This window comes from Platichthys flesus, chromosome 5, assembly GCF_949316205.1.
Source record: "Platichthys flesus chromosome 5, fPlaFle2.1, whole genome shotgun sequence".
Lineage (NCBI taxonomy): Eukaryota > Metazoa > Chordata > Actinopteri > Pleuronectiformes > Pleuronectidae > Platichthys > Platichthys flesus.
Genome location: NC_084949.1, coordinates 15,937,959 through 15,955,292, shown reverse-complemented (window position 1 = coordinate 15,955,292; position 17,334 = coordinate 15,937,959). Strand labels below are relative to the sequence as shown.

The 17,334-nt window shown below is 46.6% G+C and overlaps 1 protein-coding gene across 1 annotated transcript in view; it reads right to left on the bottom strand.

Moving 5' to 3' along the window:
* The window catches only part of pcdh7a (protocadherin 7a), a 43,713-nt gene extending 30,577 nt beyond the window's left edge, over nt 1–13,136 (bottom strand). The window contains exons 1-3 of the mRNA XM_062388924.1: nt 10,736–13,136; nt 8,196–9,360; nt 1,939–2,721 (exon numbers count right to left, since the gene is read on the bottom strand). Coding sequence (XP_062244908.1) covers nt 1,939–2,721; nt 8,196–9,360; nt 10,736–12,156 — 3,369 coding nt within the window. The 5' untranslated portion in view covers nt 12,157–13,136. The remainder of the gene's footprint in view (nt 1–1,938; nt 2,722–8,195; nt 9,361–10,735) is intronic.
* Nucleotides 13,137–17,334: the final 4,198 nt, after the last annotated feature.

The following is a 17,334-nucleotide window of genomic DNA, read 5'->3' as shown; positions in this document are numbered from 1 at the left end:
CAGAACTGATACAATCATGTATGTCTGAACAGGCCCTTAATCCGTTTTCCATTTCAGACTGGCATTTGTTCACTGCAGTGTAGAAGTGGTAATACTAAATATGTCTTTTCTCATATAAAATGTAAAAGGGTGACAGGCCGACATGTTGAAAACTTAATTTTAACCACTCAGGGAGTCAAAAAGTTTTCTCATCTTGTTGAACTTAGTAAAGTAGCTTTGAAACAGCCCCCCCCTCATCTCATTTACTCCATGGTTCCCCCCTTCTAACCTCCTTTAATTCTCTCCCCCTCCCATCCCGAATTCTGTCAGCGTCCCACTTCCTACACTTACTTGGCTCTTTAACTCGCCACCTATTACTCCCTGTGTCTATCTCTCATTTGCACTCACATATGAAATGCATATGCTTCATGAAATAAGCAGTTCCTGGAGCAGAGAGCGAGGCACCCACCGACACAAACCCGCTCATGACGCCAAACTGTTTCGAGTTAACAAATCCTGACACGAATGCGCGAGCGGCAGTTACACACACACACGAGCATCCGAAGACACAAGACACACGCACACAGACATGAACACACACGCACAGTGCTGTGTATAAAAACAAGGACTGCTGGTTATTTTGGGGGTGGACTGGGGTGGGCTGGGGGGTGCACTACCGAGGAGTTAATTACCCCCTACGATCAATAATTCATTAGGCTGTCAGCTTGTGTGTCTGTGCGTCTCTTGTATGTGCGCTGGCATGTTTGGAGTGCGCGTAGGCATGAACGCCAAACTCTCCCAGTAAGCATTTTCTTTCCCAGGCAACGGCAGATTAAGAGGATTGACTCCGTAATGGATTAACCTCTGGAGTGTGTGAGCGGATGTGTGCGTGTCCCTGTGTGTGTCTGTGCGTGTGTGTGTGTGTTGCAAGATCAGAGAGCCCATGTATGAATTGATTAGCTTAAGAAGCTCCTCTCCTTCCGTTTTAATGACCACATCAGCACTTTTTCACCACAGGGAGGATAAATGTAGAGCTGTCCGTCAAGGAAACGAGACACCACCCCTTTAAGACGGGTTAGCTGTCACTCAAACATTACTCTTGGGAGCACTCCCCATGGACTAGGGGGAGACCCTGCTGTGTCAGTGTGTCTGCAGTGATAGATGGTGCCTGTGTGTGTGTGTGTGTGTGTGTGTGTGTGAAAGGGTGAGTAACCATCTCTATGCAGTATTAATTTGTCTTCTGCTTCCAACTGCACTTTCTTGAGCAAACACCAAAGCCATGCGCATCCATTATCCGTGCATCTGATTTTGTTTACAGCATAAACATATATGCTGAATATAAGAAACTTAAAAGCCTGACGAGGGAAAGGGAAACAAAATGACCAATTACCCTGTTGCAAGCAACTATTCGCCCACTCCCTCTGTGTCCTGACTCCAATTGAACTCCTCAGGGGTTTATACTGGTCGTCTCGCAACACACAAGCACACACACGTACACACACACACACACACACACACACACACATATACACACACACATATATACACACACACACATACACACACAAGCACACACAGATACCCCATACACACACAGAGACACACTCTGACAGCAGGGTACTATCTCATCGCTCACAGTCTTTGGATGCTGACACCGACAGTGTTTGAGCGCACACACACTGACTGCTATTTTATGGAGATAAAACAGTGTCTGAAATAGTTTAGAAGTTAACGAGGGTGTGCTGATGCCAACAGGTCAGCAACTACATGAGAGGAGATGAAGGGGAGGAGGAGCAGAGGGAGGAGGAGGAGGAGGAGGAGGAGGAGGAGGAGGAGAGAGAGAAGACAGGGATCAGAAGACAGAGTGGACTAAGAAAAAGAGAGAGATGGAGAAAGTGTTGGAAAGAGTTACATTTGAATAAAGACAACGTCGACCCAGTCCCTTCCCTCAGCTCCTACCTGTTTGCTGTACTTGTTCCCAGTCTGGCAGCCATAGTCTGAGCACTGGTCGGATCCCAGGGACATTGCATCTGCGTTGCCGCTGCCCCCACTGCTGCTGCTGCTGGAGCCAGCGCTCCCCACACAACCTCCGCTGCCCACAAAGGTGTTGGATGGAGGCAGCTCCTGGACGGCCTGGTGCTTCTTTCCTTCGGCTGGGGGGGAGTGGGGCTGCAGGTTCACCGCAGGGAGAGGTGAGCTGGATTTGTAGTGCCGGGCGAGGTCTGGGCTTGACTGGTGTCGCCTGCCGCCACTCATCCGCGGGCTGCCAGGGTCACCTTCCATAGAACAGTAGCGGGCCGCCAGGCGCTCGCTGGCGCTACTCAAATCCTCCTCATCATCGTCATTGGCATGGCGACGCAATCCGTTGACTGTGACGATACCGCTGTAGAGTGATCTGTCCGATTTCCCTCCTCCCGCAGCGGCACCACCGCCGCTTCCGTTACGTTTGTCCCGTCGAGGTTTGCGTCCACGCTCGGATCCTCCTCCACGGCCGGCATGAGGTTGAGCCCCTGGAGGACTGAAGAAGTCCTCCTCCGGCTCCTTCTTACCTGCCTCGTAGCCGTTCTTCCCCTGAGCACCGCATTGCCGAGCTGTGACAACGAGGAGAATCACCAAGATGACGGCCGCGGCTCCGGCCAGGACGCCGATGGCTACGCTGAGGCGCTGCTTCCCCAGTGAACGCTCACTGTCGGGGTCCCCTGCAATGTCCAGCAGCAGCGGAGCCATCAGGCTTCGGGCCACCTGTGGTGAGAGCGAGAGAGAGAGACGAACGAGAGAGAGAGAAGATGAAGAGTGAAAGAGGAGAAAGAACAAAAAGAGACAAACAATCAGTTAGAAAAAGACCAAAACAGTGACTGAAAAAAGATGACACAGTGGGTTTGAGCCGAGGAGAAACATCAAACAGCATCTTCAACTTAATTAAACTCATCACTGGGTTTTAGTGGAGGAGCTTCCCCATTATTCCCAGACACACAGAGTGTCACTAAATATATAATTGCTCTTGCTTCCTAGTTGCAGCATTTCAAGTTGTGCCTGTGCTTCTCCACTGCTGAGGTCGCATCATCTGCAGCGCTAGAGGAGATGCTGAGGACTATACAGTGTAAAGCTGATTAAAAGAATAAAAGGGAAACTTTAGACATTGAGGTCTGGGCAGTTAGACGAGGGAAGGTAGGAGAAGAAGTCTATAAATGTATATAATGAAAGGAAAAGAGTTGTGCAGTGTCTCAATCCTCAGAATACAAACACATCTTCTGTCCCATCAATGAACAATGTCTCTATTGTAAATGATAGCGTAGACGTGGGTTTGCTTTCACAATTCTTTTCGCACTCAGAACCGAACGCCTATACAGAGAGAGGACTATTGTAAATACGTGAGCTCTGTGGAATAATCTAGAGCCATTTTCTTTCGGTTTATTTTATGGTCTCTGGTTAAGTTGTTCTTTTAAGGATAATAGGTTTTTTGTTGTAATGAAAATCCATCCTAATCCACTTTGATCAATATATATATATAGTACTTAAAATATGTTTGTATTTGGGTTTAAGACAGGAGACAAATAACAGTGATATTCCATTATGACACAGACACACACGCATAGACTTGCGGTCAGTGCTTGTACACTAATAAAAGGATCATTACAAGAAAGTGGGCTATGCTGTGGCACAAACACGGCCATTACTGGCTGTGGAGCCACGTTTGACGGGAGACAATGAGGCTGTGGACTTCAGCGCTGCAGAGCACTGCACCGGGCAGGGTCATGAATCTGAATATAGCCAATCAATACATGGCAACTATACTGGGAAAATCATTATGCAGAAAAACTGAAAATACAGGAACACACACACTGATAGGTCAGCGTGCACGTATACACAAGGCAAAGCGGAGTGTGGCCTGTCTATTAGCCAGACAACTAATTCCGCAGCCCGGTGACACCTCGTCTCAGAGCTCATACATACGACAACTCCTTTGGCCTGTCAAGGCTGGAAATTATATACTCCTGTAATCCCTGCTGCCTTAACCGCGGTGGGTAATAAGGATCGAGAGAGAGAGAGAGAGAGAGAGAGAGAGAGAGAGAGAGAGAGAGAGAGAGAGAGAGAGAGAGAGAGAGAGAGAGAGAGAGAGAGAGAGAGAGAGAGAGAGAGAGAGAGAGAGAGAGAGAGAGAGAGAGAGAGAGAAGCTAAATTTAAGCCCCTGTGGTTCGTGATAACTGTAAAAAAAAATTATAATAATAACTACAGTAAAACCTGAAGCAGTAATAATAATACTGGAGAAGTGCTGCTCATACAACTCCACTGTGGAACTTGCTTATTGCATTATCCAAGATGTATTAGGCGTATTCATATAGAGCCACATTATTCACTCTGCACTTCTGGATACCCCTGAGCTACGAATGGGACTGTTGCATTTCATTGTTTGAGCACCATCTATCTTCGGGTTAACCCTCATTGTTTTTGAGCAAGTTGCGTTGGTTATTTTCCATTATTCTGCTGCCACTGCACTCGGCCTCTGCGGCTCCACTCTCCCCCACAGCACCATTGTTCTTCTTTTTCGCCTGCGGTATTTCTTTTCCATTCTCATTCTGCCGGGCATCTCTCTGGCTTAGCGCATCCATGCATTGTCTGCAGTACTGCGAGTGCAAAACAAAGAGAAAATGGCAAAGCGCTGCCATATGTGCATAAAGTATATGTGATGGATTGCGACAGCCATGTTTGTGCACGGGTATAAATATATGACATATGGAGACATTAGAAAGTGTCGTGTGTATATGAATGTGTGCAAGTGAGAGGTGTTGGTTCCCCGCTGAGTGCAAGCTACGTACAGTATACTCATATAAGTGCAGGTAGGTATAACGTATAGTGGGTTTACAGGCACACGCAGGGCGGTCAAGTGTTCGGCAGAATAAGTGCAAGCACCTCCAACGTCACGTTGGAGCGTATCCTGCTGACGCATTCCAAAACTCCCCAGTGGAATCTTGCTCTCTGCTGCATTAGCTTTGTTCCGGCTGGACTCAACACCCTCATCTATCTGCTCCACTCGCCAAGAACTCTCTTATCTGTCGATGCAGTGACCAAGACAAGGAGTTCTCCCCTGACCACACTATTGACCCTGGCTTAGAAAGTCCCCGGGTTTAGGCTGGAGTTCGTTCACAGCCCGGCGAAAGCACAGAGAGCTGCAGTACGGTACTGTCAGATATTGGTTATGATAATAAAAAGCAGTCTGCACATATTTAAAAAAAAACTCAGAATTGAGATGATTAAATTGTAAGATTGTGAAAATATTATCACTACCAGTCTTCAACTTCGCAGAGGAGTGTACTTATGATGTACAAAGCACATTAAAATCCCTCAGATGGCGGCCGTGCCTCGAATATCAACGCTAAACCCCTTGTTCTTCCAGTGCAGATCAAACTCTGCCGGGCCTCACAGTGTAACCAATTAGCCAACATGGGGCTCACCCGGTTCTGTTGGACAGGAAAGACTGGAGACGTTTTCTGCCGCGGCGCTGCAGCAGTAGCAGCCGATTTCCTCCACTAATTACATCTGGCATCTATCCACCACTCAGTGAGACTTCATTATGAGATGGAGGTATTCTCTCTTCAATGACTTCTTCTCAATTACACCGCCTAGTTCCTCCCTACAATCAAACTAAACTATGCATATTATAATCAAAGGCGGCTTTTAAACCGCTCGGACATATTACACCGTATTGTTCCATTCAATGGCCGTGGTCATTTAGGCACATTGCAGTTAATTCCACCTGTCAACACCATTGTACCACCGCTTACCGCTTAAGTGTTCCATTCTAATCCTCAACCCCAACCCCCCCCCCCTCATTGTTCCCGTAGTACGTTTCATTCTACTCTTAAGCGACAGTGTTACATTCAAAGGGTGTTTTGTTTTCTCGCTAGTGCTCAACCCGTCTATGTAACGGTAAATGGTTTTGTATTTATATAGCTCTTTTCTAGTCTTGATGACCACTCAAAGCTCTTTACAGTACAATTTTACATTCACCCATTCACAAACACATTCAGGAAGTGCATCTACTGGCAGCACTTTGTTATTCTGTGGGGGGGCCATTCGGGGTTCAGCATCTTTCCAAAGGACACAAGGGCATGCAGATGGGTAAGACTGGGGATCGAACTGCCGACCTTCAGGTTGTAGGACGACCACTGACAGAAAAAAAAACCTGCCGTGAAACATTACATTTTTTGGGATGCCAGTTGCCTCCGTATGCGGTCAGCCAAAACTCCCAGGCTGTGATTTCACTGGACGTGTTTTTCTCCAGTGAAAAAACTCAAGATTTGGCTTTTAAGTGTCATTCAGAGCAGATTTTGAAGAGTCAGAGGGCTCACTGAACTTTTCAAGACTGCAGCAAAATTGACAATACGAGTTATTCTGAAGTTTGCAGGGCTTAGTTGGAAATCGTTCATTACGCAAAGTGCACCTGTTTCATCTTATGTCTTGTGACAAGTTGAAACATCCAGGGAAACACCACCGTGACGACACTCATAGTTTGCAGTGGAGAAGCGTTTGCGGCAATTATCTGCATAGTGAGGTGTGTCCTCCATATCACAACCTTTGGCTTCACAATACTTTAAACACTGTTTTAATGAGGTCCCTATGAAGATGGGACACAGTGTTTGGAGGTGCCGGTAACATATGGTTATGAAGGTGTGAACCTGTTATCTGTCTGGCTGTTCTCTTCCGCTCACATATCCCTGAGCTGTCTTTGTGTTGCACTGTTTACGTCACATTGCATGCACAGACCTGACAGTGGAAAACATTCTCCTCGGGGGGAAAACATGAGCAACCTAAGTTCCAAGGAAGCCCTGAAACCACAGGCTGTTGTCTGAGAGCAAACAGTAACTAAGGCCATTGAAGTGATTTAATTATTAGTCAATAGAAATGACTTTGTCCGACCCAGAGAACAAGTTTTATAATTATTACCTGCCAGCATTTATAGCTTAATTGAACGTTTTTTTAAACACATAATGGAAAGTTCATTTGATTAATATAACGAGGGCAGGGAGACGAGAAAGGTTCCCACCAGCACAGCACATGCTAAATTTGAAATCAAGCTGCTATAGTTATTTCTGGTATCTCGGTAATGTCTTTGGAACAAGTCAAGTACCTCTCCACATCCCTGTTGATCTTCCAAGCCAGCTCTAATCCCACGGTGAAGTCCTCTCTTTATACAATAGCAGCGGATGGATTCGTATATTAATTCAAATTCCACTTTTTTCCTTGTGTAAGCATCCTTCATTTAGACCTTGAAATGGATTTTTATTTACTTTCCTCTGAGTCCGACCATCTCTGCTCTGCTCGGAATGTGCCGCATAACACAATTCAAACTAGAAAGCCTCATCAATATTCAGGCCTACAGTGAAGAGACACTGCTGAAGTATAACTTCTATTCAAATTGACGTACTTCATCCTACTCTGTAACACAAGGCCAAAACTGGGACAGGCCCATTTCTCTATCCGCCTCAATAACACATTCACCCCTTTGATACTCTCTCTCTCTCTCTCTCTCTCTCTCTCTCTCTCTCTCTCTCTCTCTCTCTCTCTGTCTCTCACACACACGGACGCGAGCACGCACAAACACACATACACACACACGCACACAAACACACACAGACACACACAGCTCTCAGCCATGAGTTCAATGTACCATAAAAGAAGAACCACTTCAGTAATAACAGTTATTTTATCCAGACCATCATTATAAGAAAGCATGCTAGACAAAGAACACACTCCAGTAGGATCACAACTACAAAGAAGCTGCCTTTTGCAATACTCTTCAAGAGGGAAATGGGATTCTATATCTGGGACAAATATGGACATAATTATTTCCTGAAAAATGGGCAGAAAATTGCAACACCTCACAGCATGTAGAAATTGTGCATTTATCTCACTCTATCAAGAAAATAATGTTCCTTCCCGTTTAAACAGCTACAATCAGTTATGATTACCACCCTCCTCCATTGTCATGTCCTATCACTGTTATTTGAATGGATCAAAGGACAGTATCACCACTGTCTTTACAGGTTATGATATACAACAATAGATGTCCGCACACACTAAAACAGTGTATTTCATTATCCCATCCAATTAGTTTCCTATCATTTACATTTTGCATTACCGGTACATGTATGTTAATGTACTTTACTTGCTGCTTGATTCATTGTGAAAAAGATATCTTTGAACGTAAAGGTTACCTGTGCCTCCACCAGGGTAGCGTTGGCCACGCTTTCGTTGATAAAGACATGGACCAGGGCCGTGGCGCAGAGAGATGGGACCCCGCTATCGTTGACCCGGACCACCAGGCGATGCAGACCTCTGTGGCGCCGCTCCAGGGGTTCTGCCAGGGTGATCACACCATTGGCGTGACCAATCTCAAAGAGACTGAAGGGATTTCCCCCCACTAGAGAATAGTGAAGGTCCGCGTTCGGCCCTGTGTCTGAGTCGATGGCCATAACAGTACGGACTACGGTGCGGGCGCTGCTGGCAGGAGGAAGAAGGGTGTAGGACTCGTTGGCCGGGGAGGTGATTGAGGGGGCGTTGTCATTTTCATCCGTCACAAAGAGTGAGACGGTGGCAGTGGCCGTTTTGCGTGGCTCGCCTCCGTCCACAGCGCGGACTCGGAAGGTGTAGGTTGAAAGCTTTTCACGGTCAAACGATGCAGAAGAGAAGATGGTCCCTGTGTTGTTCTCGATGGAAAACACTTCTTCACCTTGATCTTTCTCTCCACCCTCCCCCTCCTTCTTCTCGTCAGCTCCATCCATCTCCACAAACAGACTGAGCTCAGCATTGTCCCCTTCATCAGCATCCGTCACAGTGACCATGCCAACTGGACTGTTGGCAAGCAAGTTCTCTTTGACATAGAAGGTGAAGATCTCCTGAACAAACTTTGGTGCGTTGTCATTTCTGTCAGTAACCTGAACAACAACAGTAGCAGAACCTTGCAGAGGGGGGGTGCCCTTGTCCTTGGCTATAACCCGGAGCTCGTACCTCTCTCGCAGCTCACGGTCCAGAACCCCAGTGGCGCGGATATCTCCATTATCCGCATCGATGTAAAATGGCCCATTGGCAGCAGAGTCCAAGGAGTACAGAATCTCTGCATTCTTGCCACTGTCCGCATCTGAAGCTACCACAGTCACTACCCTCTCGCCCGGTGAGTTGTTCTCCGCAAAGTGAACCTCCATGACACTCTGGGCAAAGATTGGGGGATGGTCGTTGATGTCTACCACTCGCACCATCAGCGAGCTGTTACTGGACAGACTGGGGCTTCCAGAATCTACTGCCACAATGGTGACACTGTACTCTTTGGTGACCTCGTAGTCCAGCAAGGCAGAAGTATGCAAGAAGTATTTTTTCTTGTTCCTGTGAAAATTGAAAATATAATAAATGTAATGACTGTGGTTGTAACCCAAAACTGAAATAATATAGGTCTTGTCCCCAAAGCAGCTAAATAATGCACTAGTGGTGCTCCCTTTTAGTCACTTAGCTAATTTGTCTCCAGGGTGTTGGCTGAATAAAAAGAACATTTTGTTAGTAGTTATTGTGTTGTTTTTTTTAAAGGGAATATTCTATTATATGCTAATATCAGTAAACACTGCTTTTCGCAAAGCCCAAGGTAGCATCCTTGGATATCTTGTCTACAGCAGGAGTCCAAAGTCCTCGAAGATTAGAAACAAAGAAGACATGTAAATCCTAACAAAATACTGCTGCCAGAGGATGAACTGAGTTTTTGCTTGGAGATGACTGACAAGTTATATTAATTGTCAAAACAAGTTGGCAATTTGTGTCAGTTAACTTGGACTTATTGTTTCAGCTCTAGTCGTCTTCATATACACATTATACAGCATAACTGCAGAGAGCCACAATATTGAAAATAAAGAAATCAGCCACTGTGTGTGATGTAGACCTTTGTTCATTACAACATCCAACCTTATGGTATGGGTGTCATAGTGTCAGCAGCCATATCCAAAGATGGCCCTTTCTTTTTGCTACACAATCTTTACAACTAACTTCAGAGCACTGACATTCGAAGTCTGCACTGCTAAAATTATATAAAAAGTATAAAATCCCAGACTGAGTGCTCGTACAGTTTGTATTCTAAGTACTCTGTACCTCAGTTAGTAAGTGGCAGCATTTGAACCAAGCGCAAATGAAATGTGTTTGTAATAACACTTGAGCCGCTCTTCTCTGAACTACTGTGGAAAATAGTAATAATAAAATGTACTTCCTGGAGCAGAAGTGTGTGCTGTGTGTGTGTGTGTGTGTGTGTGTGTGTGTGTTAGAAAAAATGCAATGCAAGCCTCTGACACAAATGCACACAGATTATGAATACAGACATAAATATGGATAATGAATAATATGATATTGAATTATGTCACAACTAATGATAACATTAGTAGGAAACATTCATTCTCCCTGGTAATTTTGATCAGGTGTTGGTTAATGTTTTTGTTCCCCCCAGGGTAAAAAAAAGTGGTGCATCCCACTTGGAATGTATCACTACTCATAATTACCTCTGTCATTTTCCCTCAGGAGGAGAAATACATCATCCTATGTGGGTTTTAGATACTGATTCATAACTATGAATTCAAAACAAGTGTTTGCTCCAACTTATTGTCTGTTACAAAGTACTTGACTATTAATTGTTAAGGGTTGGCTTACTAAATAAATTATATCATTAAGTTCTGGGCTCCTTCATTTGTTACTCATTGAAGAGTTTCCCTCTGATAAGCCTTACCTGTCAAAGGCTTCATCTGCAGGTAGCGGTGGGAGTGCTGTTTCCCCAGCTGGCTTCAGTGTGAACGGAACGTCTCCCACCACTGTGCACGTCACAGCCCCATTCTCTCCCTGGTCTCGGTCTGACACTTGGACCAAAGCTACTGGTGTGTCCACCAGAACGTTTTCAGGCACTAATGCCGCACCATCTCGAACGGGGATCCGACCGATCTTGCGGATCTCTACGACTGGGACGTTGTCGTTTTCATCTCGGACAGCCAGCACCACGGTGGTTCGGTCGGTGCGGGGAGGCTGACCCCTGTCCCTGGCTGAGACTGTGAACCTCAGTTGAGCAACCTCTTCCCTGTCGATCCTGTGGAGGACGCTCAGCCATCCGGTCGCCTCGTCCAGCCGCAGGAGTCGCCTGACAGATTCGGTGGCAGCTCCAAACACGTACTCCACCTGCCCGTTGACTCCGATGTCGCGGTCTGAAGCTCTGACCTGGAGCACAGGTGTACCTGGAGGAGCGTTTTCTGCCATCTCGGCCTCATAGGTGGACCTCTCAAACTGCGGGCTGTTGTCATTTACATCAGTGATGGACACACGAAGCAGGGCTTGGGAGGAGCGTGGTGGGTTCCCTCCATCTCGAACCCTGAGGATGAGTTCATACGAGTCTTTCAGCTCACGGTCCAATGTACCTTTCACGATGAGCTGCGGCTGTTTTTCACCATCTGGTATGTCTGCGACTTGTAATTCAAACACACTGCTCCTGGCTCCTCCACTGTCTCCACTTCTTCCCCTCCGGTCCCCAAGTCCTTCTGCTCTGCTAATCGGGTTTCCTCCTGCTGTGCGCCTTGTTGAACTTGACCCAGCACCACCATCTTGGATCAACTCATACCGGTCGATGCCATTGCGCCCAAAATCCCTGTCTGTTGCAGTGGGCAGCAGGTAAAGGGTTCCTATTGGGCGGTTTTCTTCCACAGAGAGCTGGAGCACAGGTGAGGGGAATGAAGGTGTGTTGTCATTGATGTCTGTTATGACCACGCGGCCTTCGAACAGGTCCACCCAGCTCTGCAGGGGGCCTATCACTGACACCTCGAAGTCCAAGAAACACTCGTTTTCGTCAAATATCATCTGGCACTGTGGGAGCTTCTCCCTGTCGATGCGCCGCGCGCCTGTCGTCAGCTCACCTGTCACGTTGTCAATCTTGAAGAACTCCGAGCCGCTCTCCAGGGCGAAGGTGACATCGCCGTTTCCCGTGCCCGCATTGAGGCCCAGGTCCGCGGCCACGTTGCCGATCTTGACGTCAGGCGGGCCCTCCTCCGCCACCCGGTACCGGAGAGCTGAGTCGGCACCCGGCGGCTGAGTCAGCAGCTGCAGCACTAGAGCCACGAGGCTGAGAGCCCGCGCCGCGGAGGAGTGCACTGCACCAAGCCCCTGCATGGCTCCTGGTTCCTCTCGCCTCGCTCCTTCGCGATCCGTCTGCCCCCGAGCTGAGGCTCGTCTCTCTCTTTATTGGTGTTTTGTGGTTTGGTGTGGGTTACCTCACAGCGGGGGTGTTTGATTTATCCTCTCTCGCCCTCTCCCTGCACCGCTCTCTGCGGACTGCCGCCTGAGGTCCGGGGGAAAGCTCCTGCGCTCTCACTGTTGTTCACTTCAGCGGTTGCAGGCTTTCCTCTCTCTTCTCCTCCTCCTGTGCTCTGCGGGTTCTTTTTTTTCCAACTTCTATAATAGTAATCCCGTTGTCTTGCGGGGCTGTTCAAGCCACGTAGATATCAAACAACGCATCCTGCTGCGTAAGAAGAACAGAAACTAACTCGCCCAGCCTTTGGTTAATCCACTTCAGGGTGTCCTGTAGAGCAGGGACCCGTCCCGCCGTCACCAGAGGACGTTTACCAGTTCATGGTGCTGGTTTCCAAGTGCTTTTTATTCCAGTCACATGTGGGACAGCAGCTTTTCTCGCGTTTCTCCCACAGTTAGAAACTGCAATGCAGCACCACTACACAAAAGAGGAGAAGAATCTTCTCCCTGCTCTGCTCCTCGGACACTGAGGGAAAATCAACTCATTCTCAAAGAAGAATAAAAACAGTTTTAGGGGAAATCAAAAGTCTCGGGCTCTGCCGCAGCCGGATGGTTTCTTGCCTCCGGGTCCAGCTGCGCTCTCCTCTCTGTCCTGCAGTGGAGCAACGTGCCAAGCAGTCGGGTGCCTTCACGCAAGTTAAGAGTGCTTCTCTCCGGCGAGTTCCCCACCACAGGACGGTTGAGGTGGAGAAGAATCAAAGAAGAATTGAAACAGAAAACAATCAGAGAAGAGCCCGTGTTGAAGAGCCGACAGGAAGATCCCGCGACACCAGCATCAATTTGGCGTAATCCTGTGCGTCCTGCTCGCGGGATGGATGTGTCGGTGATGGACCGAGTGGAGATGCGTCTTTTTCCAGGAGTCCCGCATTCTCTCTCTCTCTCTCTCTCTCCCTCTCTCTCTCTCCTCCACATGCACCTCCTCCTCTTCTGCTCCTCTGGCTTTTTTTTCTCTCTCACCTGCACTGCTCGGGACTGCTGCTGCTGCTGGTCTCCGGCGATGCTGCAGTCTCTCTCTCTCTCTCTCTCTCTCTCTCTCTCTCTCTCATATAGCTACCGCAACATTTTCTTCTCCCCCGGCCGCGCGCGTAACTCGATCGCTGAGCTGTAACGGGAGAGGCAACAGAGGCGGTGTTGGGTCGCCCGTACGCGCATATGTCGGTTACCGGGGGACAGACCTCAGATACCCCCCCTCCACCACCACCCCATACCCCCTCCTCCCCTCCCCTCGCCTCCTGTCATATAGGAAGATTAAATGGCTCGGTGTCCCGGCCGCTGTCAGCTCCTGGTGGGAGGAAAGCATCTTTATTCACACATTCATACAGAGGACAAAAGAAAGGGAGAGGGAGACGCAGAGAGGTGGGGGGAGAAATAGTAAGAAGAAGAAGAAGGAGAGTGATCTGGCTTTAACACGAGTCAGCTCAGAGCTTCATGTTTTTGCTGCTGCAGCAGTTTTCTTTTTTTTTTTTTTTTTTTGCCGGGACAAGTGTGGATTGGATTCATTCATTCTTTCACCGAGAGGGGGGAATGCTTTAACACACGTGACCTATGGGTTTATAGTGACACACACCACACAAAGTCTATTCTGTGGCTTCACCTCTCCTGCTAAATTGCAAGAACCGAGCAGTAGTAGCCTCTGTAACATGACGCACTCCCTTCTCTTCATGTGCTTTATGGATCAGACGTGTTTCCATTGCTTTGTGTCTGATGCAGGCTCCTCTGCCTCACGCACACACACACAAACACACATGCACGCTCTGCTGTGTGTGAGGATGCTGTGTCTCGGCGGGCCGACCTGCTCCTGAGGAGCGCATTGCAGCATCGGTCTGCTGCTATTGAACAGAGCCGGGGCTTCCTCTGCTGCTGCTGCTGCTGCTCTGTTAGAGCCCCTCTGCATTTCTAATTTCCATGAAGCTCTACAGCCAGGCCCACACTGTGCTGCCCGGCCCTGCAGGCTGGGACGCAGGGAGCCCCCCCAACACCCCCCCTGCACCAACATGATGTTATTGGCCGGGCTGCAGAGTTGTGTAGCAGCTATTAGTGAGCAGTTTATGTCTGGCAGAGAGTAAACAAAGACTGACAAACTGCAGAGAGAGTTCACATATCTTTGCCTCCCCCCCTCCCTTCTCCCTTCCTCGCTGACTTTTTCCTCCACTTCTCACTCCTCCTCCTCCTCCTCCTCCTCCCTCCTCCCTCTTTCCCATCTCGCAGCTTCGGGAACAGGCCTGTGCGTGTCGCTCAACCCACGCGCGGTCTTTAGCTCCTTTCCCCTCATGTGTGCGTGCGTGCATCCCCGTGCGAGAATTTGGAGAAAGTAAGGAAGTTTCTGAGTGACGTAGTCTCTCGCTTGCTCTCTCTCTCTGTGTGTGGTCCATGTATAACTGATGTTTTGGGGACCTCAATCTGTTTGCACAGTCAAATCAAGGGAAAGCAAAAAGCAAGTCCACATAATTGAATTAAATATATTTTGAGGTAAAACAATGTTTTAAGGTAAGGTTTATCTAGGATACGGGTTAGATTCAGGGTTAAGGTAAGGTTAAAGTTAGAGTATGGGTTAGGTTTAGGTTTAAATAAGGTTGAGGTCAAGGTTATGGTTTAGGTCAAGATTTGGGTTAAGGTTTATGATAAAGGGATAGTTCAGCAAAAAATGAAACTGAATTGAATCCACAAAACACTTCAGGAGTCTCTAGCAATGCGAACGCTCACCCGTGTGTGCCCTTGGGCGAGAGTGTGTGCGGTTTTCCGTTGTGTCCATGAGAACGTGGACGTGTCTCCGAGGAGGATATCAGAGGACATTTAGGCTGGTTATGGTTAGAGTAAGTATCCAGGAAATCAATGTAATTTGATGTAATGTCCTTAGGATTGTGTGTGTGTGTGTGTGTGTGTGTGTGTGTGTGTGTGTGTGTGTGTGTTTGTGTGTTTCTCTGTGTGTATGTGTACTCATTTTTGTATATGATTTGGGACCATTACCAGCGTAATCACTCGGTCTGGACTAGTAGACCTTATGGGGACCAAAACCTGTGGCAAAACTAAATTTCTAAGGCCCTGGTAACAGTTAGGGATAAGATGTGTATTGTGGTTACAGGTAGGAAGTTATAGGCATGAATGGTCATGTTTAAGTTTATTGATAAGGTTTTGGTAAGGCTGTCCCTTGTGAATAGAAGTCAATGCACAGGATTGCTCTGCAAACCTTGTAAGCTGCCTTGTGTGTGCGGTGTGTCTGTGTGGGGTGTGATGCTGGGTCAGGTCAGTTCACTTTTAGCCTACTTCAGTTGATTTAGAAAATTGATGTCAGATTTGCCCTAATTAAAAAAAAGCCTAATAAAAAAACCAGTTGGCCTGAGCATGCTGTTATATCCAACCCATTAAGATATAATTGAGCATGAATCCTCTTTCATCAGCAAATGAACTGCCGCTTCAATTTGCATATTAAATGAAATGGGAACTGTGTGTGTGTGTGTGTGCAAGCACCGGGTGTGGGTTGTAGTTAAAGACAGGATGCTTGTTGGAGAAACATAACCTGGGTTGACATCCATTGGAGCCTCACGGCCTGATGATCCACTGTTTGTACTGCCACAAAAGAGGATCACAGCATCAGCATTTGGTTTGCAGGGATGGGAAAATAAATGAATGGTGTCTTGACATATATATTTGACAGCATCTGGCAACAGCAGCTAATATTCAAGTGAACTCTCAGGGATCAAGTTTGCCAGATATCTCAAAGGCGTATTGTGCTCGTTCTCCTCGCTCTTTAAAGACATGTGGCCTAGATATAACTCTTAATGGATAAATAACTTTTCATCCAGCCACCCTTCAATCCATCCACGGACTATTTAACATCTTTATTGGGTCAGGGTTGCATATAACAAAAATACAAAAGAACATCTTGAGCACGCTCCTTTTTGTAGTAAAGTCCTCCATAGTAGATTTCAATGCAGCACCAGTCATTTAACAATCAGCCGTATAAAAAAACGAGGACGTGATTATTCCATGCTATTCTTTCTGTCACCCAATTCCCTGACCTACAGTTTAATTACACTGTTAGATCATCACTGTATTTACTGGATTCCTGTGTGTACATTCTGGTCCATTATTTCTTATAGACTCTGCAATCTGTAGAATACAACATTAACTTATATATAATATACACATGTTACTCAAACATAATTAAATAAAATGTATTAAAACTCGTTGGGGACTATTTTCATACAAAGGTTAACACGAAATTGGCACCTTAGTGAAATCGTCATCCATAAAGTGTATGTTTGACTGACTGACAAAATGAACTCCAGTGCCCAGGTTGATTATAATACAGGAACATATCATCCACTGCAAAAGTGATGCTCACTGATATGTTTTTATAACTCCCTCTGCTACAGATAAGCTCTAGAAGAATAAAATATAACAGGCTTTTTTAATAGAGGAAATATTTAAAAGGGTAGAAAGATGTTAGCGGTGCAGTGAGTCTTACACAGGCCAAACTGTTTTAGCTGGATAAGAGAGTTTCTATATGGTGAACGTGGTTGAAGCAGTTATTTTTTAATGGTCTCACAGCTGTTTTTATGTATTTATCAATTTGTGGGGGAATTTGCTATGTACAATTGTTCGATATAACTTCTTCAACAAAATGACTTGCGTTGTATTGTTTTGTCTGTTTATCTATTTATTATTAATTTGATTGTTTTAATTTGATGAGTCGAACACTTTTGTCCTCAAACAGGTTCCAAAATGGAAATACTCATCAGCTCATCTCCTGCTAGCTCTTGGTTCTAAATTTGTTTTACAGATTTCAACTGACTGTTGCCGTTAGAGGTGTTGGCAGGAGAAACTTTACTAATGTCAGAGAAAGAATACAGCAGGTCAGAGGAGAAACGTATCTGAAAGACGATATTTTAAAATTGAATTCACTTAGTTATCAATGAATATTTATAATCGACTTCATGCAGAGTTCACGGTAGAGCCTCAGCCCAGCAGGTTTTTACAAACTATGTAGGAATGCCTCCTTAGTTACATTTCCATGAGGCTTTTTTTCTCCGTTTTAAC